The sequence below is a fragment of the Dermacentor albipictus genome, chromosome 10, assembly GCF_038994185.2.
Source record: "Dermacentor albipictus isolate Rhodes 1998 colony chromosome 10, USDA_Dalb.pri_finalv2, whole genome shotgun sequence".
Lineage (NCBI taxonomy): Eukaryota > Metazoa > Arthropoda > Arachnida > Ixodida > Ixodidae > Dermacentor > Dermacentor albipictus.
Window position 1 is genome coordinate 2440639 of NC_091830.1, and position 25142 is coordinate 2465780.

Genomic DNA, 25142 nt, shown 5'->3' on the forward strand with positions numbered 1-25142 from the left:
GATTGTCAGGAGGGGCACTAAACAACACACTGTAGTAAGTTTTGAACTGAGAAATTATGGCATTCGTAATTGTTAGAGGACTACCTTTGGAATATATTTCCGGCATTACTTTGGGAACAGCGTGACGTCACTCATTGAGTAAAGCTTGACGTGTTGGCTGCTCAGACTGCAGAGCACGTCTATTACGAGATAGAATTCGCGCACCTTCTGTAACGCAGTGCATCATACTTTTGGAACTCATATTTAAGATTCTTTATGTCAACAATGTAGGTACCTGGCATTTCACATTCCGTCTGATAAAGGCTACATAGGCTCTTAAGAAGCGTTTTTTTCTGTATTTTTTCTATAGAATGCGTTCACCGATCCAATTTCTACAGCAACTGTACGAACCTTTTGTTTAAAGAGTTCCCAGGCAGCAAATAATGGCAAGTCAGTATAAAGAGAAGTTGTTAGGGCGATACGCACGCGATTAATAAATTCCTGCATCATTTAGGAGCTCAGAGTTAAGCTTCCGGAGTGCCCATTGTGGTCGGGAATTAGTTACAGATTTCTCACCAATCCTTGCGATAACCACACAAATCAGAGAACGAAACTGGGATAGTAATACAGGAGAGTCCATAGGAGAGGAGTGATGAAGAAACACAAATCCGATCAAGATGAGCGTAAGAGCGACCTTTAATTCATGTACAAGAGCGAGATACTTGTCCAGATACTCCTACATCAATGAGCCCTGCATTTTCTATTACGTTAGACAAAACTTCACTCCTGTCCCGTTGAGTGTTATGCCGCTTCGATCACATGGATCACATACACAATTGAAATCTCCCATTAACACAATGCAATGATCATAGTCCATTAGACTCGACACAATATCAAACAAAATAATTCGTTTTGCAGCGTCATTAAATGCATAGACGTTGACTATTCGCTATGGCAAGTCCTGCAACACAAGATCACAACATATATATCGACCTTCTGTGTCTACATGGTAGCTAAATGCTTAACGGACTAGAATCTTTTTTCAGAAACAGGAAACAGCCCGCGGATAAACCAAGAGGCTGTGAAACGCAGACATTATACTCAGACAAAAAAGGTTGCAAAGCCCTTTCTGTCTAGTCATCACTCTCAATCTTCGTCTCCTGCACGGCGACGGAGCCTAAGCGCTTCCTAGGCAAAAGCCGGCGAGGCTGTGCCTGTTTCAGCCGACCTAAGACATCGTACCTTAAAAGATGCGAAGTTGCTGGAACGGCCATGGTGACTACTCACTATTTGGAATCAATGATCTGTGTGGTCGGTCCCAGAGGGCAACGGTGAGGCTGCCTCCGAACCCCCACCAGGCCTCCCGGATGGTGATCGTCGGCGCTTTCCTGAGTGTATCGATGTTTTGAGGCGACGTGCTTTTCTTGTGAAACTGGTCGTCTCGCTGTCCGTGCTTGATTCCGATCGGTTAGTCGCACGGCGCTTCGGAATTGATGTATCCGCGCTACTTCGCCTGTCCTCTGCAAGCATAGTGCACGTGCTGAGATGCTCGCATGTAGAAGACGAGTCATCAGCGGCTGCCTCATTCGATTGCTGGGCAGGAACTGGCTGTATGGTAACGGGTGCTTCTTTGCGTTGTTACTTGGATTGATCATCTTTCTCTTCGCTACTTTTCTTTTCCACGGGCAGTTCTGCGATGTCATTGTCTTTAACATGTAAAGGGGACTTACTGGCACAGCTGGTCTCCGCGGAAGAAGGAATGCCTCCAGTCGCGTCGAGAACCTAAGTAACAGCCATTATGTGATCTTGCAAGCTTTCATCCGGAGGCCTTGCTCTGTGTCGTAACTTATCAGCGTATGTTACAACACATTCTTCAGCTGTGTGGCCAAAGCGCCGGCAGGCCTCACAACGTGGGGTTCCGCAGTTCCGACGAATGTGCCCAACCTTGCTACAGCGGAGACAAAGCGGGGGCCGGCCTCGAATCAATACGAGGCTCTGCACTCCACAGACAGGTAGCAGATGTGGAACGTCTCCCACGCCGACTCAACCGGCAATGGTCAACACCACATCACGATTTAGGGTACGCATTTGTTCCATCTCCGATGCTCTCGAGCTTTCTGCTGATATAGACTTTACTTTCCCGTAAGCTTGGAGCGAATATCGAATGTAGTCGTCTTCCAAACGCTCAGGAAGCCATAAAAGCTTCATTTTAACTCCCGTGGGCTCAGGATCAATAACGACGCAGTGTCTACCTTTCACTGATAATTCCCCGCACGTGACTAGCTTTGATTTTGTCATTGCCGCTTTGCAAGTCATCATCCACACGCGCGACATCTGAAATAGACCGATGAAGCTTATTTGCTTCAAGTCAATAACGTTCCGAAGGGCGTCTCCGAAGTCTTGGGCTCTGTACGGTCGACCACTTAAAGGGACCCTGAAACACTTTTGACGATTTTCTACAAACGTATTGAGTCGTTAGAGTAGGTCCTTCTGATCATGAATTGACACATCTAACTGCTCCGCGTAAAGCGCGTAATTTATTATTAAGGTTTTAAATATGCACATCGCTGCCGATCGCAGCACACTGCTCGGCGGAATTTTAAGCCGCCCCTACCCATATGACCGAAATCACCCATACGACGTCAGTGGGGCGAGCTATCCGATTGGCTGACAAGGGCGCGTGATTGATAATTTTTCCAACTTTACGGTAAACAAATGATCTTCGTAATAGTTGGAATGTTAGTTAATTTGTTTTTATGAAAAGAAAGTAACATTAAGAGAATGCACAAGGATAATTTTTCAGTACACTTAAGCACTTCCGGCACACAGCATGTGTCGTCTGCTTGTGTTACAACGTACTCCATTTTGACGAGAGCTCCGCAGTCAGAGTCGGTCTCAGTCTCTTCGCGAGCACTATGACTCCACTTTGTTGCCTTGTGGACTGCAAACGTAGCGACTGGCAATAAGTCAAGCTGCGACATCGTGTCTCTCTGCAAGGCAGCGTACGAGCGAACTGGCTTCTGCGCATCGGACTGCCGCTATCCGATCGGCGCCAGGATTTGCGCGTTTGTGGCCGTCACTTTACAACGGAAGATTACTAACGCAATGGCGTTTCGCGAGTCCGGTATTAGGGCAAACGCAAGCGCAAGGGGACAGAGTCGGGCCGCTTGACTGTGCCGTAACGGGATGAGCCATGAGATGAGCAGAAGGGCAAATGCGAATGGTCTGCAAGGTGCAGCCACCTGGTGGCACAGAGCTCAACCATACACAGTAGCAGCAACGAAGTGTATTCTTCTTTGCTGCTGGTGTGTATTTTTCGCAGGAGTGTAATCATGAACACGTTGTTTTTATAAACGTTTAAAATGTTTTACACTTGGTTAGAGCAATATTAGTGCTTTGTTTGGCTGGTTAAGCGCTGCGCCAAGTGTATGGACCATGCAGACCGATCAGGCCGCTCACGTACGTCTACACTAAAGTTCCTTCATCAGCTTGAGTTTATGCCTCCAGTCATTTGCCCAAATGACCAGCTTGCCTGTGGCTAACGGAATACAAGACACGTTCGCGCTACGACAGAATGCTCGCAACGCACGCTGCTTCGATAGCTCTCGCTTGGGGTCGACGGCCCAGCGGCTAGCGGAGACGTCTCGCGCGGGCGGGGTCGGGCTCCAAAACAACCGGAAGTGGACGATGTGACGTCGCATCGTGACGCTGAACCAGTGAAGGCGGAGCTTAGCCCCGCTCGCTCGGCGAACAAGTTGAGGAGGAAAAGCATGGCTAGGGAGGAGGGTAACTTCTAATCGCTTGTAGCTCTATTAATACGTAACGCTTCACTTAAATTGTGGTGCGAATGTTCTACTTAAGCTGTACCCTACGCGTCTACAAAATTTGTCCGAACCGTTTCAGGGGCCCTTTAAGTGAGCATGCAGGAAAACGGAGTCCACAACCAGCTTACCCGTAAGACGAGGTAGCACAACACGGTAGTCATTGCTGCTGGCTGAAGCCTGAGCAGCACCTCGGCCAGGGGCCGACAAATCCTTTTTGGGACGTAAAATCCCAGATTTTAGTGATTTAGTTACTTTGTAAAGTTGTTTGTTGCTGTAAATGCTACACCGTAATGTTGTTGCGTGTGCGTATTCACCGCAATAAACTCGACTTCCTACATGAAATATTGCATAAATGTAATGGAGTATTTGTGTGTAACGCCACCTGTTCATGAGATGGGGAGTAGCGCGTATTAGGCGCCAATATATCCTATTCATCGCCTATAATAAAAAAGATGCAAAAGAAAGCACAGGCTTCAGAACGACAAAGAGCTGAGCAAGTAGGCAGATATTCGCAATACGGAGAGGTGTCTGGACGGCTGCCTTATTTCCGTGCGATAAGTTTGAGGAAACACTTGAATTAGCCTTCCAAGTATAGTTCTCGTGTTCCGCTTCTTGCAAGTACGCGAGCTTTGCGCTTCTCTTTCACTGTGACTGAAAAGCCTAGCGGCAGGGGAAAATAATGCAGCTATCCTTAATTCGCAAAAAAAAAAAATCTGGGGTTTTACGTGCCAAAACCATGATTTGATTAATAAGCACGCCGTAGTGCGGGACTCCTGGTTAATTTTGACCACCTGGGTTTCTTTATCGTGCACCCAATGCACAGTACACGGGCGTTTTCGCATTTCATCCTCGTCGAAATGCGGCCGCTATTCGATCCCGCGCCGTCGGGCTTAGTAGCGCAACACCATAGCCGCTACACCACAACGGCGGGTGCAGTTTGCAACGCGCACATGGGATAGACTGTGCTTCTAGCGAAAGTAACTATAAACATAACGGACATAAATACGGATATAAATAACGGATATAACGGATTAATGAATTATGGCGGGAAGCAACTGTGCGGACGTGACTCAGGAATTCACTGAAGTAGCAGTCAGGGTATTTCCGCCGCAGCAACCAGCGACGCGATTACTGAGAACTGCCAAGAGCAAAATGCGTAGGACAACGCAAATACACGCTGGAACACAATATCACGTGACGTCACAGCAAAAAGCTGAAGTTAGGGGCCTGTGAAAAACTAAAAGATTTAAAAAAAAAATGCATCCCACACTGCAGCGGAACAGAAAGCGGTGGTGCAGAGGACAAGACCTCCAAAATGAGAAATGGTGCAGCTGCTTTGACAACCTGCAACGCGTGGGGGGTGGAGAGAAGGAAGAAAGAGCTGAAAGATGAAAACGAAAAAAAAAGGGGGGAAGAAGCGAAAAAGAAAATGCGTAGAGAGGAGGAAGTACGACCGTACAACACAGAGATAGGAGTAGGCGCACACGCGGCGACAAAAGTCAGAAGAGGCAACAACGTGCGAGGCAGCGAAAAAATCACGAAGAACGGGCGCGTACTACACGGCGGACCGGCAGCGCGTCGCACCTGCAGCGTAGGGAGCGGAAACAAACGGCGCTTTTCTCTCTTCAGTTGCTTTTCATCGGCGTCAGCAAAACACGGCGATGGAAGAAGCCACAGAATTGCAAGGTCGAGGGGAAAAGGCGGCCACCGATAAGCAGCGCGGCGTATCAGCCCGCGATGAATGCGCGACGCGGGTCGCCTGTACAATCGGACGCCCGCGAGGCGACTCTCGGCGCCCAGGATACCTGCAGAACGAATGTTAGCACTGCGAAATCACGTAAAAGATGCCAGCAGTTGTGTCTTGTACGGGTTCTCTTCCAACGATGCATTTTATCGTCCATACCGAATACAGCAATTACTAAAATACAGTAACTAAATTCTGCTTCTTCTTAGCCTTACTATTACACCTCTCTTTGTATAATGTAATTCACCGATTACATGCACGGATATACTAGGTTGTTATCCTACGGGTTCCGCAAAAAATAAACTACCAGGGAACAAAGACCCTCTCATTTGTTCCTTCCTCTTTCAGGAGTCGAAACTCGCCTATCCACAATACGCAAAGGATATACAATAGCCATGTTTCAAAACGTGTTATTTCCTTCCTTTTCTGAGCTTCCTCTTGATCAGTTTAGTTCTAGCTGCACTCCTCTCCAGCCCCTTCGAAGTTTCTCGCTCCCTACTCATATGCCACCTCATGAAAAGTACATTTTTTATTATTATATACTGGTGCTCAAACACCATTATTCGTTCTGTGACCAATTATTGCTTTAGTATTCGGAGTATCGAATTGGAAAGAAGTGTGTGCGAAGTGCGGGAAGTCCGTCACGTGGTAGAAGTGCGTATTAATATAAACGAAGAAAAGAAACCGAGGGGCCTGATTTGTATTAGTCATACATGAAGCCAACAAACAATTACACGAAGCACAGCACAGGGGAAATTATTTGTAGTTCTTAATTGAATGAAATAAGTGATAAATAAATGGAAGTGAAAATGGATGAGAACACAACTCGTCGCTGCTGGGATACGAAACCAAGTATCTGCATTACTGCCGGCGCCGTCTTCCCATCCGCTTTCTGGGGTGTTTATGTTTATCTACTAGAACTAAACCTGGGAGTGTTAGCCAGCACCACCACTCACGGTTATGGATGTAGAACTTTTCTATCTACCGCAGGCGTCATGTAGTACCTGAACTTTTTTGGGCGCAGGCAACTGGTCAATAAACTCTTACATGCTATTAGAAGGCATCAAAGCTGCCAGATTCGAGACTCTCTCCATGCAATGAGCGAGAAGAACGGAAGCCGAGGTTCCCTGTTCTTATTAGTCATAAGAAGCAAACAAGCAATGACACTAAGGACAGCGAACAATATGATATTACTAATAAAGATGGAGCCCAAGAAGCATGCTAGACGCATTCTCAAACAGCAACCAGGGTTGGTTTATCTAAATTTTTTTTTTGAAAGGCGTTTTTCACGTGCCGTAATGGATGTGCGCTGGTGGAACTGCCATTAAGCACAACAAAGAAAATGTTTTTGACAACGTCTATAGCTGTTATCTGAGAACTCCAGTGATGACACATGCGTGATTAAACTAGTATATGAAGAATCGTACCTTGGTTGAGTCAGAACAAGTGCACGTACAGCGCGACATAGGACTGAAGAGAAAGCGCTCTGCTGTGCTCAGCCTTTTAGATTACGCCTGTAGTTACGTATTATCCTTGCAGACGCACCATTGATAAACTACTTTCCGCGGCGCCGTAAAAGAACATTGAGAAGAAAAAAATGAACAGCGGGACATATTTGTTTTTCGCTTCTCGACAACAAGCTACATCTACAGCTCTTATAAATCACCAAAAAACCCAAATAGCAACTTTAGCAAGCTGACGCTCTGCTCCTCTGCCCTTCCCCCATGTCCTCTGCCACCGTGGATGGATGGATGGATGTATGGATGGATGTTATGAGCGTCCCCTTTGGAACGGGGCGGTGGCTTGCGCCACCAAGCTCTTGCTACTATGCTGTCTAATATCCTACCTAGGTTAACCAATGAAAAAAAAACGCTATGAACTACCACGTCCAAATTCTGATACCCTATTGCGAACTGTGCTTTTGTACGTCTCCGTCCTTTGTCGTTTCCCTACTTTTCTTCCACCGATCCTCCAATCGCCTCTTACTGATGTCTATTGCGGACCTGTTTGCTTTACCACTGCTCCCCTGAACCCAAGGGCTTCAAGGAGGCCAGTGGTGCCTAAATCGACCGCTGGATAGACGTCTTCACATTCTAATAAAATATGCTCCGTCGTTTCCCTAGCTTTACCGCAGCAAGCACATGCTTCTCCTTCCTTCTTATATCTCGCTTTATAGGTGCGTGTTCTAAGGCATCCCGATCTCGCTTCGAAAAGTAATGAGCTTCCCTTTGAGTTATCATAAATGGTTTCTTTCCTAATTTCGTTTTTTCCCCTTAAGTAGTTACTCATGGCAGGTTTCTTTTCCATTGCCGCCACCCATGAGATTAATTCAGCCTCTCTGACTTTCCGCTTGACCTTCTTTGTTGCTGTGTTGCCCAGCCCACAGGTCGCATACTTGCTGGTAAGCTTCCTAGTTCTTTTCCTCCACTGTGAATCAATGTTTTGCCTGTACAGATACCTGAACACTCTCCCAGCCCATTTACTTTCCTCCATATTCCTCAGCCGTTCTTCATACTCAATTTTACTGCGAGCTTCCCTCACTTCAAAACTAGTCCAGCCCATATCCCCTTGCACAGCTTCATTTGTAGTCTTCCCGTGAGCGCCCAATGCGAGGCGACCCACTGACCTTTGGTTCCCGTCGAGTCCTGATTGTACCCCAGTGCGCGAGGGTGACGCCGCCTAGCGTCGGGTTCTAGACGTATTCTTCCCCTCCTATCCCCTTTGCTCCCCTTCCCCCCTGTTGGCGCTGAGGCTGCAGAAGATAGCGTCAACCTTTCCCCTTTCCCACAACGAACGACAACTTTCTCTAGATAGATGACATACGTCTAGATGCACAGGCGGCGCGTCGAGGGATTTTCTGTCAACCGAGCGGTCGACCACTCTGACGAAAACCCCTTTTTACCACGAGACACCCTTGAGCACCAGCGGCGCGAGCGAAGAAAGTACAGTCCACCACACCCTGACCTATCCAGGCAGGAGTCTTATGACTGGCGCCGAATACAGACGCACACATTTCCAAACCTTTATTTGAAAAATGCCAATCACCCAACGCTGTACAGCGTTCGCTGTCCTTGGTGCGGAGGCCGGCCAACTCTCGCCCACATTACGTGGGACTGCCAGAACAGGCCACCCAAAATTAATACACCAAAAATAGCCGGCAAACTTTCCGGAAGGGAGCAGTGGGAGACTTGGCTCGCCAGCGAGGATCGGGAGATGCAACTAGCGCTCCTCGACCAAGCACGGTGGACCGCTCAAGCCAGTGGGGCCCTGGACTAGGGGCTCCACCCACTCGCTTTCTGCATTTTTTTTTTCTTTCAAATAAACGTTTTGATATATATTCCTGTCAGACAGTCGGTGCCAGGACAGGGTTGGCGCCAAATGGGGCATCAACAGCGAGCCATTGTAAAATAAAAATTCACTGTGCACTGCCGTAACTGAATGTAGCATAATTACCAAATAATGACAAGTGCAAAGTGAGTGAGACCAATGTAGAAATCTCGCCGCCACTTGGTCGGTCTCCATGCAGCTGACATATATGAACTGCAGCCCCTTCGGATAATGTGCAGAGCTCAGGTATGACAAATGCGGATGTTCAGCACCGCCCAACAGAAAGTCACTCAGTGCTGTTAAGAGAGTGGCGTACGTGCACAACCCTGATTAGGTGCAAATTGGAAAAGTCTTACCAGATTCCTTTAATACTTTGAAGTATTAAGTTATTATTAAACTAAGTAAATTATTAAAATACTGAAGGACCCCATCTTTACTGACAAACGTGTCCTTTTATTTTAGTGGCGAATGAGCGTCTCTTCGGCCGTTTAACGTATGGCGCCGTCAAGCAGCCGCGCTGATTTCCACATGGTTACACGTCATTCTAGTGTCAACTATGTTACACCTCCGAGGGAACAGTGCCGAGTGGCAAGTTAACAGGGCTGAGCAGGGGAAGACGCGCTAAAAAAGAAAATTCGCAAGATACGAGCACCTGCTCAAACACCGGCACTCGTGCGGGGAAAGTACGTGCACGGACCGAGGACTGGACAACCAGTCTAGCCAGAAAAATGGCGCGCGAGCTCAGTTTCTCGATACACGCAGAACCAGCTCTCGCCGTCCCTTCAGCGAACGTGCTGCGTCCTCGGGGGTCAACGCAAACAGACGAAACGAGACGTTCGAAGCAAGTCTGAGCAGAAGAAGGACGGGGGCATTAGGAGCTCCTCTCTCTCCCTTTCTTTTCTCTCTCTTCACACTCGTTTCTTCCATCAATAGCTCGAGCGAAACGACCCGAGCGAGGATTTTGGGGAACTCCTTTGTGCTTCCTCATTTTGTTTCCTTCGGTCTTTCTTCCCTCCACTTCTTGTGCTTAAGCCCGTCAGTCCCTTCATTTTCCCCCTCTCCGCAAGGTGGGCTGAATTTTAAAGGGATGCCACGTCGTTTCTTTCCTCTCTTGCCCAAATCTCCCCTCCACTGTCCAGTACAAGTGTAGCTACGACTGGAACCATTACATGAAATACTCAAACAATAAAGAAAGAAAGAAACGGAGGGGGTGGCGAGAATAAAGCGCCGCGCTTTTGGAAGCGCGCGAGGGGGAGTCAAAGCACCACTCGCAGATGCCCCGCAGGCACGCAGCGGCACAATGGGGGCCCCTTCAGCCCAAGCTGTACAAAAGCAGCGAGGAGGCAGCGTCGCTGGATGCGAGGAGACCAGACGGCCCCCGCCGGCACCAACCGTGGGAAAAGGTCCCGCGGCTGGCACCCCGGTCCCCGCCAGCCGGCGAACCCCCCCCCCCCCCCCCCCCCCAACCGCCCAGAGGGGAGAGCGGGGGCGGAGGAGCGCGTCGGGCTTTCGTTCCGCCGCCGAGCACGTCTCGGCTGCAGCGCCTCGCATCACGCTGCGTGATGAGGGCGACGCGCGATGAAGCAGTCAGCGGAACGCCAGTGGGCGGGGAGGAGGAAAGCGAGGGCATTCCCGAATTCCCTCCAGACGGCTTGACATGTGTAAGCAGACCCGCCTCGGGGGCTCAGAGCGAGCTCGCGGGTTCGATTTGACCGCGGAAGGAAGCGTCCTATCTTTATGAGCACTAAAAGAGCTCGTCCCGGTCAATCATCACGCCGACTGATTCTGCGGGTCCAGATGCTCCTACAGTGTTGAATTCACTTTACTCTGTCCAAGAAAATTCGACGAATTTCTCGTGGCAAGTCAATGGAGGCGCTGCAATGGAGCCGCAGTTGCTGAGCGAACACCGAGGGTAGATAACTCCTGCACAATAATTTCCTTGGGCTTACGAATTTGTTTTCTCCATTTGAGCAAAGCAATTTATTACCTTGACAGTATCAACATGCTCGCATCCCTTCGAAGTGCGGTGCGGTTCTGCAGTATTTTGTGATTTGCTCCTTCAACGACCACACCACTGTTCTTGTTTCATTGCTGCATTATGACCGTGCGCCAGATACAATCACCTTTCAGTGGTTTCTCATTTATTCAAGTTCTCCAGCTAGTCGGAAGCTCACTTGTCAATGCCAGTAAATATATCGAATGGTGCAAAGAAGCCGCCTTTTTTACCCAACTGCCACCACAAAGCCTTTATATTTTATGTTGTTTAAAAGTGAGAAAATATTCAATTCGATATTCGTAGATCGTTTTTTTTTTAATACACCTTTTCAATTCAAATATATCTATATTCCAACAGACTCTTTAAAATAAGCCCACACTTGCAAGCATACGTCCCCATTAGTTCGTACCTTTCTTTCTGTATTATTGGTATTTTCTTTTTGGTCCCTCGACATATAGTATTTGTAACGGACAGCAGAGAACCACTGCCGATGGCAATGCTACTTACCAGGAAGACGGAACAAAATCTTCTTTTTTTTTCCGTGTGGCCTCCGAGATGGTGCCATCTCGTAAAGGCCACACCTGCCCTTTGAGATCTCGTGGCGCTTGAAATGTCTGTGGGTTGACTAAAATAGCTCATACCGGCTCAAGAAAAGTATGACTGACGACATATTTCAACAGCCATGCAGGTAAGGGTGGGTTGGGTGGACTCGTACCACCTGTCAAATATCTGTGGAAGCAAGTGTTGATGCGTGCGTTTATACTCTGTGTTTCGACCACCCTCCCACGTCGGCAGGGATTCAGGACTGACGTCTTCGCTTGCTGGTGTATCAGATGTGCGGGTGATAAAATGCGACCTACAATATGTTCATACCTCGAAGTGAAGCGAGTGTACAGCACGCACAATCCCGACGCTGGACGAACACCTACGGGGCTGTGAACTTACGGCAAGTGCTTGTGGTAACAGCGGCAAGTTTCATGGTTTGCTGCGCGCCATGCGGTGCCCCCTTTGTTGAGGCCTCCTCTTAGCGTCGGGTTTTCTGGCACTGTAGGCAAGCAGTGATGGAAGTAGCGCTAACATTCGGAAAGACGGAGTGCCACTCCGTCCTGCTTCCTCTCTTCTTTAACGCCACCTTGGTTTGGGGCGAGTTGGTTCAGGCATACGACAGTCCTGTCGTATGTGTTCCTCTCGTCTTCACCGCGTTCTTCCGAATGTTTGCGCTACTTGCGTCATGTCTATTCACCAACTATTCCAGCACGTCCAAGCCACGACAAACTACCCAACAATAAGTTTTGACCAAGGAGTTTCAGAAATGCAAGAAGGGTCAACCGACGTGGTTTCTACGCAACGTGCAGCAATATCGGTGGGAATCTTTCTGACAAAACTTTGGCGTTATGACAACTGTTTGCCCTATAGGGCAAATGTCGGAATTGAGGGCCCTTCAAACTCGTTGTAGCGTTTACGACTGACTCCCTCATCCTCGTGGTGAAAATACTATATCATTATTATTATTGACACGTGTACTTGTTTATCTTTATCAGGCGGCCACGTTTCACCACCTAAAAATATTATCGCACAGCGTAGGACACCCCTGCATGTATCGATAGTTTCTAGAATGTTATCGATGCTTCCATCCGATGTCTGTCACCGAACCTTGTGTAATTCGATTGCATGTATGCGCAACGCGAATAATGTACAACTTTGCGGAAGACACGCGGGTCTCAGCGATTACTCTGGACTGATGCATAAAAGCCGATGCGCTTCACCCGCTGATCAGATTTTCGACGATTGCCGACTGTGCTCGCCGTTTTCGTTGAGCATTGAGTACTATAGCCTGTTTTTTCTGGGCACAGGTTCACCCAATAAAGTTAGTTTCGTCATTCACAGTTTTCTTGCTGTGTTTTTGTACACTCTCCTTTTCACAATTCTTTCTGTATTCATAGTTTCTAAAATTTATATTTCCCTGCAGTTTTGTTTGTTTCTTTGTTTTCTATATATGCTTGCGCCAGCGCTCAGATCTTAGTGTTGTTACTAAGGTCGCGGCAAATAAATGAATGATTACCAATAATAATAATAATCGCCGGTTTCGTATCGCGTTGTGGATAATTGCTATTATTATTATTATTATTATTATTATTATTATTATTATTATTAATTAGCCTGAGGTGTTTTAGCACATTAGCATGGAGCTACCAAGGGCAGCCACCATCCTGGTTTGAGAAGACGAACACAGTTTAATTGGCTGGGTGCTTTCAAAATATTATTGCTGAGTGTTCACTTGCTCGGCTCAAGGGTAACATTAAAAGACATATCCGCTCTTCGTCATCAACAGCCACGGCACTTTTAAGTTGCTTTTGGTTGCAAGCACCACAGCTATAGTCCGAATGATAACCAGCTCTTGATCCTATAAGGTTTCTTTTGTAGATTATCGCAACGGAACAAAATTCGTGGCTTCTCCCGATGTCTGCTTGTAATTGTGTAGAGGACCAGCACATCCGTTGCGGCAGTGTGATTCCCTCATCGGCGTGGAAGGCTACTCTTGCCACCGGATCCCGCAGCCACCGTTGGAGAACGCGCGGAGGTTCCAACACAGCATCCAAACTACCGCGCGTTGAGAGGCAGTGTTAACCTTTCCCTTCTTCACAGAGAACCAGGCGCGTGCCCTCTCGTGACAGAGCACGTGCTCTTTGTATCGGCGGAGACCACCGCGAAAGGGCCAACGAAAGCTGTTCGCTTCAACACTTCTCTCACCCCTCTTTCAATTCCCTTTTTCCCCCTGTGCAGCGCGGTTGAGGTGTCCTCTACGGAAACAGTTAATCCCACTTCATCCCGTATTTTCATCCCCTTCTATAAGAATCTCAACACTTCGCGATGAAGCCCGAGTCAAAATGACATGTCTCAGATAACGAGAAGTTCCTGGAAATACAGTGGAACAGTGGGGATCTTGGGATTTATCTCATCCAATTATCTTGCTACGAATAGCATTCTACTCTAAATTCCAGGCTATGCTCCGCTCACCCATGTAAGCTTACAAACTTCTATATATCAGACCCTTGAACAAAACTTAAAAACAAAGCAGGCCACTGTAACTGTAACTGCGAAACGCAAGATAATTCAGGTGTCCGAAATATTGCCGTAATTCCGTACATTGCTCAGAAAGAATCTGAAGTGATGTAGTCACTCACTTTAATTGGCTACTGGGATACTTTTACGGTGCTTATTTACTTACTTCAGTACTCTCAATGACACATGGGGCATTACAGATAGCAGCGGTTATCAAAACGTACAGTATTGATCGCAGTTTTTAAGGATGACGGGTTGGGATTGCTGGCAGGGGGGAGGCGGTTCCAGCTGGACGCTATCCTTGGTATGAATGAGTTTGAGCAGAGACTTGTCAGCAGCTTGGGATGTAGACCTAGAACTTGTCAAAGTGAGACGCGATGTAGTAAGGTTCTGAGAGCAATGCTTTCTTGACATACAAATTGATTTGGTAGATCTAGTGAGAGAGGCAAAACTTGCCATTCTTCATCTTAATGTAAGGGCAGTGAGATCAAGCTAGATTTCCATGCAAGTTACACTTGCAATATTGGAATAATAATAAAGAATGAAGCGAGTTGTGCAATTTTCTATGGCTTCAAGTGATGAGACTAGAAAAGCATAGCGAGGATCTCAAATACATGCAGCATATTCGAGTTTGAGCTTCGATCGGACGAGCATTTTGTTCTAGAGCAAAAGCTTTACAGAAACTGGTGCTAGCATGACGCTGCGACAAAGGAAACCTAACATTGGCACTGTTAGCTGGGAAGCTGATACGAGTTTGTCATGAAAGATTGTTAGTGATCTGGACGCTGAGGTATTTATACGAATCAACAGACTCTAGGTTGGCAGTGCTAAGTGAGTACGTGAAATGGCCAGTGCGATTCTAATGTGCGCTATGTGCATTGTTTTACATGTATTCATATTTAGTTTCATTAGCCAATCAGTGCCCCTCAGACACCATGCTTGGACATGATTAAGATCTGTCTGAAGCAAGTATGTGTGACGTGTCTTAGTTATCTCCTGGTAGATCACACAATAGTCTGCAAAAAGTCAAATTGTGAGGAAACATGTTTAGGAAGATCATTATTATAGATGAGAAAGAGCAATGGCCCATGAATGGACCTTTGTGGTATACCAGAAAAAAAAACAGAACAAGTGGGTGAAGTGTTTAGCTGTGACGTATTGTTTTTGATACAATAAAAACATTCTATCCTCTTAAATACATTGGGTTCAATATTAAGGCTTCTTGACTTTAGCAGAAGGCAATGGTTGCAAAAGGTGTCAAAGGCTTTCAGAAAGTCGAGAAATATACATTATGAAATATCTACAGTCAAGAATACAAAACAGGCCACTAGTAAAAAGCAGGAGCTAAGTTTCCCGATTACTGCTTCCTGAAACTGTGGTGAGGTTCACTAAAGAGGTTGTTATTTCCTAGGAAAATTGCTAAGTTTGAGAAAATTACGTGATTGAGCAGCTTGCATAGAATTCTGGGTAATGTGATAGGCCTATAGTTTTGTGGGCTTGATGCGTTACCTTGCCTACCGACTGGCGCCACCCTCCCCCTCCCAGTTATCGGGATTCATGGAACACTGCAATGACTGAGTGAAAATTTCTGATAAAGTAATTGATGAGAACGCATCAGTATGCTGAAGAAACAAAGCAGGGATTCGATCAGTGCCAGGCAAAAAAGATGGATTTAAGTTTTGTATCACTTTGGAAATACCAATCCAGTGAAGAGTAACTGCCTCCACAAGAGGATAACTGGTTTCTGCAAGACGAGGCTACACACACAACCCCTCATTTGAAAACGAAGTTGCAAAAAGATTTTGAAAAATAACACAGCATTCGTTAGCCAGAACGATGTCCTCTTGCTCATTATATCATTACATAGTTTCATTTCATGCCCGTTTTTGGACAACTTACAATACTCCAGAACTTGTGTGGATTAGACTGCAGCAAAGATGAAAGGATAGTCGAAAAAAAGTATGCTTAGCTGTCTTAAGGGCATATTTATATTCCAAAACAATGTTCTGATACACTGCCCACTGTTCACTGGTGTCACGACATGAAGCATTCCAGTACAATCTATTTTTCTTACTGCAAAGCCTGTTCAACGTCGACATATATCAAGGGGAACGAAAGGCCCTACAGACAGGGCCAAGTGGCACATAATTTTCTATTAGCAACAAGATTTGATGTTTGAAGATGGTCCAGTTTAGCTGATCTGAAATATTTTAATATTGCACGTGTATTCATAATAAAAGCTTTCTAAGACTGTGTTAACTGAATCAATGTTAGCTTTTTGTAATCTTGAATAATCTTTGTAGAATGGGATATCTGCATAGCCCTGGTTTTGCGTGCGAATGAAAGAATGCAGTGCTCTCTGGGTCCAGGTAAATGTTAGATCAGAAATCTGGCTCGGTGGTTGGAACTAATCCAAGAATTGAGATGAAGAGGAAGCTATATATGTGAGTTGTCCAACAAACTCCGCTTGAAATCATTACACAAATTAATGAAGCAACTGTTCTCAGTGATGAGCGATGTGAAGGCAGCTCTGTGTTTACTGTAAGAAATATATGGATAATTGAAATCGCTTAAAAGAATGATGGCATTAGTGGACCTTGATGTTATGCAAGGCATTGAATGAATGAATGAATGAATGAATGTTTATTTCATCTCGAGTACAATTTCAAGAAAGGTACCCACAATATACGCTTTTCTTATACATTATTTAGTGGTAGTTCATTGGCTGTGAGCAGACACACATAACGTTACATATTTTAACACATTGTACATGAGTTTACACAAACTGAGAACAGAATTGACAAAATTATTGGGTTACTGTTTGTTTACTAATATAGACGGTGAAATAAAAATGTTCCCCTTAACCCCTCTTCCCCTTTCCTCTCCCGGTCCACAAGCAGTAAAGTACAGGTTATACATGTAAATTACCATAGTACACTAAAGTGCAGCATATAACCGTGAACATGTATGTATACACGTAAAACAGAAAAAAATGAAAAAAAAGCAGGTTATAATATATTTATGTTGCAACAATCACTCTCTCAAACACTGTGTTAGTAACAATTCCTTCACATGGTTTTTGAAGGCGTTTCTAGTCATACTGAAATCAATGTTATCTTCTAGCTTATTTAGGATTGTTAGGACATGGTACCTGCTGGTTGTTTGTTTACCATAATACCATAATTGGACCTTGTGTTTAGCGTCCGCTTTCTTTTTAGTCTCATATCATAAGGAACTTCATTAATGTTATCGTGTATATATAGTGCATATTTATTTATATACTGTAGTAGTTTAAAATCATAAACGTAGCTAGTTTTAAGCATACGGTATTTAAAAAATAATGGTAATGTACTTAGTTCATAACAGGGTCCATGATAATTTTCATAAATGCACAATATTTTCTTTTATAGAATAATGAGCCTGTTGTAGTGAGGTTTTGTTGTGGTACCCCATACCAATATGCCGTACGATAATCTGGAGTAGAACAGCGAAGTATAAAAGTTTTGTTTCAGCCAGATAGGTATTAAGTGTGCAATTTTATACAAGCATCCAACAGATTGGGAGAGTTCGGTAGCTAAATTATAAATGTGTACATTCCATGAAAGGTGCTCTTGGAACCAAACACCAAGAAACTTTTGCTCCTTAACCCTGGTTATATGTTGCCTTTCAAAAGTTAAAACTATTTCCCTACTTAGTGGTTTGTTAAGTGCACGAAATATTATGTACTTTGTTTTCGCTGTGTTAAACTGCAGCCTATTTTCCCAGAGCCAAGCCGTGTGTCAATGTCATTAATGTAAACAAGAAATAAAACCGGTCCTAATATTGACCCCTGTGGAACTCCTTGTGTTAACTTTAGCAGTGATGATGTGGTGTCTTTTATTTGCACGATTTGATAGAGGTCACTCAAGTAGTTTTTAACGAGCTCTAGTACAACTCCCCGCACACCACATCTAGACAGTTTGTGCAGTAGGATATCATACTTTATTGAGTCAAATGCTTTCTTTAAGTCTAGAAGTAAACCAAGAGTTCACTTTTTACTGTGAATGTTTGTAAGTATGCTATCTTTAATACAGCACAACACTTCTTCAGCTGACCTGTTTTTTTTTTTAATCCATATTGGCTACTAGACAAGATCTTGAGTTTAGCAAAAAAAGAAATCAGCCTTTGGTTAATCACACTTTTAAAGATTTTTGACAAAATGGGGAGCACCGATATCAGTCGGTAATTTGATAAATTCTTTCTATCGCCTCCTTTAAATATAGCTCTTACTTGTGCTATCTTAAGTTTATGTGGGAAAACACCGGTTGTTAACATGAGTTTAATAATGAGAGCAATTGTCCTCGATACAAGGTGAGATATTTATTTTAATTCTTTAGAGCCAATTTCATCAATTTCAGGGGCGACGTTACTTTTCAGCAGCCTTATGGACGCTTCCACTTCGGTAGGAGACGTTGGTTGCATGAATATTGTTTGTTCTAACATGGGTATAGCTGTAATATTAGTCTAACAATCAGTGGCATTAGGCTCTTCATAACATCCTGCATTTATGAAATGGGCATTCATTGAGTTAGCCAGATCCTCACCCCAAGTAGTTTTACCATTTATAATAATTTCTTTTATATCACCAAACTGTTTCTTTCTATTAATGCATTTACCATTTCCCATACTTTCTTAGGGTTGTCATAAATGTTCTCAAATTTTGCTGTGAAGTAATTATATTTAGCTTTTCTTAAATCATTGTTCAGCGAATTTCGGAATTTTTCGTAACTACAAAACACTTCAGGATCCCGGCAACTGAGGTATAATTTATTCTTATCCTTTATACGTTGATATACACTTTTGTTTATCCAAGGCTTTCTGTATTTTTTATTTCTACGCACCACGATTTTCTTGGGTGGAAATGCTTTGTCAAAACAGCTATAGACCATGGAAAAAAACATATCATATGCAATATCGACATCACTCTGCTCGAATACAACGCTCCAGTCATGCCCTTGAACTAAGTTAACGAATACCTCGCATGAGCTATCATTTAAGTTCCGTAGAAAAGACACCTGCTCATCAGCCTTATTTTCATATCGAGTAGTTAATAGAAAGAGTGGCAGATGGTCGCTAATATCGGAATATCGAATATTGTGACATAGTGCGTCACGGAAAGTGGACGAGCATTTTGCTGGACGATAACACGCACATACAATAACACTTTTCTTGCCTAAGTGTACACATGTGCACATAAGTTCCAAACGACACATGACCAGAATGACATGTGAAGACAGCTGAACAGAAACTTCAATTAAAACGGCACCACCGATTCCGGATTCACAGTCAGACCAGTACAAATTAAACGCATTGGCGCACTGAAAAATTTCCTAATTATGGATCTTGCTTGAGAGCCATGTCTCAGTCAGAGTGACATCAGTACCACAGTCATACATATAAGGTGATAGCTCATCACATTTGCGTACAACACTTCCGATGTTAGCAAAAAGAAAATGGATGCATTCTTTATTATGACTGTCACTATTTTGTCCGCATTGCTATGTTTTGCATGCTGCGACCCTGACTGGCACCAAGGGGAACAGCAGCGACCTTCGCGCATGAAAAACCAGTTACATTGGTTTCAGACAGTTCACGTATGCTGTGGGTTTGAGGGCAATAAGGCATTTTCTTACGAATAATTTGTTGCGATGCAAAGAGTACTGCTGAACCGGTGCCCTTGACATATTCAATAAGATTTCTGCGTAAATTGCGAGTATCTTACAAAAATCTTCACTGATGTCGATTCCTGACCCTTCTAACTTTAATCTGCTCGTGGAGAAAATGAACATCTGAGAAGTGCAAAACACAATACAACATGATCTAGTGATGTTATATTCGCCCAATGTGCCTGGTTGTAGAGAAAGGATTACTCAAAAGCCTGAAACACAGCTCAGCTACAAAGCTTCACTTGCGCATTAATCAGAGGAGAAGAAATTGACTTAGTGGAAGCCAGCAGGTTCTGGTTGTATGATATCATGTCCCACACCTAATTCAAGATGGTCAGGTAATTAATATGTAGCTATTAGTCATTAAAAATTTAGTCACACATATCATTCAGAAGTGGTGCAGGTGTTGAAAATGGCCTAGTATATATGGTCTCCCTTGAGAATTCGGCGGAGAAACTTTTTTAATAAGATGTTCAGTTACCAATCAGGAAAAAGAAAAGCGTTGTGCACTGACCGTAGGTAAAGCATCACACCTAAATAAATACACCTGCACTATATACCTAAGTCAGCAGTACTCAACACTATCAGCTTTCGCCTACGGTCCAGGTGTGAAGCTACATTGACTGTATGAACAATACGAGGCCAAGCTCAGAAAATAAAAAGTTGGAGAAGAATAACAATACGTATTAGCACATTTTTCTAGGCAAGAGAGTAATCATTTCTTCTATTTTTTTTCAAAACTTGTTAACAAATGTGGATCCAGCAAGTTTAATTTGGTTCATCACAACATAACAATTTAGGGCAGTCACATAGGTAACACGTTTGTCTGTGCAATGAGCCATAGAGTATCTCACTAGATTACCTAGAGGGAAATCTGGCACTGCTGCGCTGTGGTATGCATGGGAATGCTAGTATATTGTGACTTAGGATTGGCATTGTTCTCGGAGAGCCAGGACACCTGCCTGGCAAGCACCATTCCGTCTGTCCGAATGGTTGATTCTCTACTAAAGCACCACGTGAAAAGCTGTTTTGTCTTTATTATTACACAAGAACATGTTTTGTTTAATTATGAAAACTTGTTATTGCATGTACAGTTATATGAAACATACAAAGTTTCAGCAGGCTGCTAAAGTTGGAGGATAGACGACAAAATTCACGCTCGCTTTGGAACAATTTGTCCTTTGTTCTTGCTTTTCTTCACTTGGTTATGTATTGTAGGTGAGTAAACTTCATTGGAAGATGTAATATGGTTGAATGAAAACCTTTTATAAAGATTTTACTTTAAGAATACGTTATCTGTGTAGCCATATACCCGTTTTAGACGAAGCCTCTTACAACACCAGCCAACAGAGGCCTCGCAGACACATATACCATCATTCCCATGATGGCACAGAACGCCCCTTAGGAAACTCCCATAGATGGTGGCGCCATATTTCCCTCTAGGTCTTATTATGAGAAACTCTATGCAATGAGCCAAAACCACGGGGTGTGCGAATAGCAATTTTGCAGACCGAAACAAATACGCATCGAATAATGCAGGCGAATTGAACCTAATATCAAATACATTTTGAATAGTTTACAAATAAAAGCAGCCATTTTCACAGAAGATATAATACGGCATTCACATCTTAGTATTCATAGGCATAGCAACTTTCTGTCATTACAATCGTACATTATCAAGTGTTGTTTATCAAAATGCATGTATTGAGCAGCAGGAACAATTAAGAAATTAGTTTTCACTAGAGGAGTTTTCGGAAAGTGCAAATGATTCCTTTAATGTAGCCTGTTGCGCTGTGTAAGCTTTCAAGTTTTACGTGTATGTCATGCTTGCGGGGTTGAAAATTTTCGCACGTTTGCTCCAATATAATGTTTGAATGCGCACAGTTGACATTTTAAAATACTCGAAAGCCATTAGAAAAACATTGTTATTTATGAATTCTGACTATTCGATTTGAAGACTGAATCGAATATTTCGAAAGTTAATATTCGCAAGCCCCGAGCCAAAACTAACAAGACCTAAAGAATCATACAATTGTATTGATAAACATATATAAAGAATAGAGAAACGAAAAGGAACGTGCTCTTCGGGTACGTATGCCTTATACCTATCATATTGACCGCAAATAAGACGGGGACAGAGGGAGAACACACATAAACAGCACGGGCGGTAAACTTTCAACTGTTTTATTCACAGCAGCCCGTGGGCATATATAGGCAAAAAGAACATGCGCAGATCGCAGCAAACAAGAATACACATCAGCTTAGCGTGGCAACCAATTATCAAAAAAATCTATTTCCGATTGAAACAACCTAATGGAGGTACCGCTAACACAGTCTTGGCCTTTCTTTTTTATGTGATAACCCTCCATCAGTTAACGTGCAGTCTGGTCATGGCTTCTCCCCAGAATCTTTATCTCCTCAAAAAGAGGTGCACAGCGACAGGCATTGCAGTGCGCAGGTAAGTGCGCCAATTCATCTTTCGTTAACTTTTGTTCATGTTCCCTGGCTCGATCATTTAGGCACCGTCCAGTCTGATAGGCAGTAATATGATAGGCAGTAAATACCAACTAGGCCAATGAGAAGTTCTGTATGCCTTATATAACGCCACACCAAACCTTGTAGTACGAATATACTTATTCTGAGTCACTGTAAACCCAAGTATTTCAGATCAAGAAATGTGCATGGTTGCTAGCACTCGCCGCGTCGTAGTGGTGACGTCATGTGAATCAGAGAAACGTCATAGATGCATGCGTACTACTGCTTTCACTACTTTCTCTCCCGACACGAGCACGCAATAGGCAGTGATGTGATATCTGCGCGTATTAGTAAAAACTATGCGCCTCTCCAGTTAAAGCGCAGACACGGCAGCAGAAATTATTCTTACCGTGAGGAGCATTCGTGAATGGCACAATCGCATAACACCGTGTCGACGGGCAGCTCGAGCAGCGTGTGGCGTACGTCAAAAGATGATAATCGGTAGACGAATTCCCCGCTAGCAGCACAGAGCACTGTCAGCTGACACCTTAAGGAACGTCACTTCACTTTTGTAGCTGTCGTCCAACACCACACGTCCTGATTTAGGGAGGCTGGTCGAAAAGCGCGAACGGGCCGATCACGGGCGCGCCTGCCGCTATGCCAGGAAGTCGTGTTGCCGGCACACGGATCAATCAGAAGACGTGGTTTTTGAACATCGATGATCGTAGCGTGATTGTAACGAAATTTGTTTGGCGCACTCGTCACGGGCAAAGGGGATCTATCGAAGGGGCAAAATACAGTAACACGGCGGGCCCCCTTCCTCGGCCTTAATTCGAGACCCACGCAGGCACGTTCGTGCAACACTGTGTGTGCAACGGACTCCAGTTGTTTCGATATTATCTGGGGTAGCTGGCGCCATCTCTTGCAAGGAGTGCTACTTACAATCGGCGAAAGAGGAAGCGAAGCTGCTACCGCGTCAGTACGTTGAGGTCAACATGGCAGAGGCTGCGTTAGACGAACAACAATGGTTCAGTGCTTGCGCCGCCCACGCTGTGGTGTATCGAATGCTATGGTCATAATCGACGTTTTCCATTCACGAGCTAGATGAAGGCCAAATCACTGACATATTATGTGCTATTGAGATGAAGTTCAATGCCAAATTCTGCTTATGAGACATTATATTAAGCTTCCCCGTGTCGCAAAATATTTGATGTCAGCGTCGGACGTCGCCTGGCGAAAGATCATACCGAACCACAACCGCGCAGGCCATCCGAGTGGCGTTGAGGCGTCACTTCGTCAAAGTAACATGCGGCAGAATAATCGTAAAGTACAATCTTACCACAATGTACAGACAGGATTGTGCGACAGAGTCGGATTGTAATTTGAGTATGCGAGAAAACATAATTCTGTTACCCGGAAACTCGAACACAAACGGCATCTCCAGCCTTTCTGCAATTGGCCTCCAAGATTTGCGCGCGCCAATCTCGGAGACCACGTAACGGTGCGCCCGTTTCCTTGCAATGTGCCCAGATGGCGCTCGCCTCCGCCGTCTAGAATAGGCTACATAAACATGCAGGGTGGCAGAAGAAAGGAAAAGTGGGCAGAGATTAAGGAGCAGTTACACAGAGAACAAATAGGGGTGTATGCGGTTACAGAAAGGCACCTTGGAGACTCAGCAGAGCCGCCAGTTATTGAGAATTATGTTTGGGAAGGGTGCAACAGAACTAAGTCGGAAAGAAAGGGAGGGGGAGTCGGAACGCTCATCCATATGGGGGCCAAATGGAAAAGAGTAAATTCATAATGTCAAGAGCATCTTTGGTTATCAGGTACAATGAGTGGGAAAGAAACTTGGCTGGGCGTTACGTATTTGTGGACCGGAAAAAATTGCACAGAGAAGAATAAAGAGTTAGTGGAATGCATATAAGCGCTGATATTAAGGGTTTCGGGAGTGGTGCTGAAATTGTCCTATTAGGTGACGTGAGTGCCCACATACAGAATTTAGATGGCTATACCGACAATAACGGGGAGTCAATGCTGGACCTTTGTGAGCAACATAACCTCGTGATCGTGAATACAGGGCCTAAGTGTGAAGGTCAGATCACGTGGGAAGTGGGGAACCGGCAATCGACCATTGATTACTGACAGAAGGAATCCATGATAAGTTGAGAGAAATGGTCATCGATGAGGAAGGGTTTAACAGCATAGGGAGTGACCATAAACACATCATCTTGAATATGGGATATGTAGTTGAGAAAGAGAGCAAGGAGAGCAAAATGGCCAGTCCAAATTTGAACGCTGAACAAATAGCAAATACAGTCACTAGAGTTGAGGAAGAACTTAACAAATGGCCAAGTAAGGAGTGGGAATATGGTGAGCTTATAAGTGTAATAAAGACAGAAATACTGAAAGAGAAACAACATGTTCGTTGGAAAGGAAAAAAGAAACCGAAAAGCTGGTGGAACAAGGAGATACGAGAAGCGATCACCGAACAACAGAAAGCATCTCGAGAGCACAGGCAGGCAAGAAGGCGCAGTTGCCACAGGATGAAGTAACCAGTAAATGGGAAATATACCGGGAGAAAAAGTCTGTGGTTCAAATACTGGTGCAAGCAAAATTAAAAGGTGAAAGTGAACGTTGGTTGTCAGAAATACGTGAGAAAAAGAAGGCCGCACCTAGAATATTTTGGAATCACATAAAATTATTAGGCAGGAAGCAAACAACAATACAACAACATGTCCTAGACGAAGATAAAAACAGACTGGAAGGAGAAGCGGCAATTAATTCCATCCGAAAAGCAAGAGCCGTATCTTTCCAAGGCAATGACGAGGTTGTACTTGATGAAAAAAAGAGCATAAAAGAGATCCACGTGGAAAAGGAGCTGGTGCTGACAAATTTAAACTGGAAGAAAGCGGAAGAGAAAATTCCTAAGCGCACAGCCACAGGGCTAGGCGAGGTTCCCATTAGGCTGATAAATGAACTAGGACCAAAAAGTAAGGAAGTTCTGGTGAAAGCAGTGGAAAAAACTTTAA

The 25142-nt window shown here is 44.5% G+C and overlaps 1 protein-coding gene across 1 annotated transcript in view; it reads right to left on the bottom strand.

Annotated features, from left to right (window-relative positions):
* LOC135911963 (mRNA decay activator protein ZFP36L1-like) overlaps nt 1-22974 on the bottom strand; it is a 75504-nt gene extending 52530 nt beyond the window's left edge. The window contains exon 1 of the mRNA XM_065444335.2: nt 22523-22974. Coding sequence (XP_065300407.1) covers nt 22523-22555 — 33 coding nt within the window. The 5' untranslated portion in view covers nt 22556-22974. The remainder of the gene's footprint in view (nt 1-22522) is intronic.
* Nucleotides 22975-25142: the final 2168 nt, after the last annotated feature.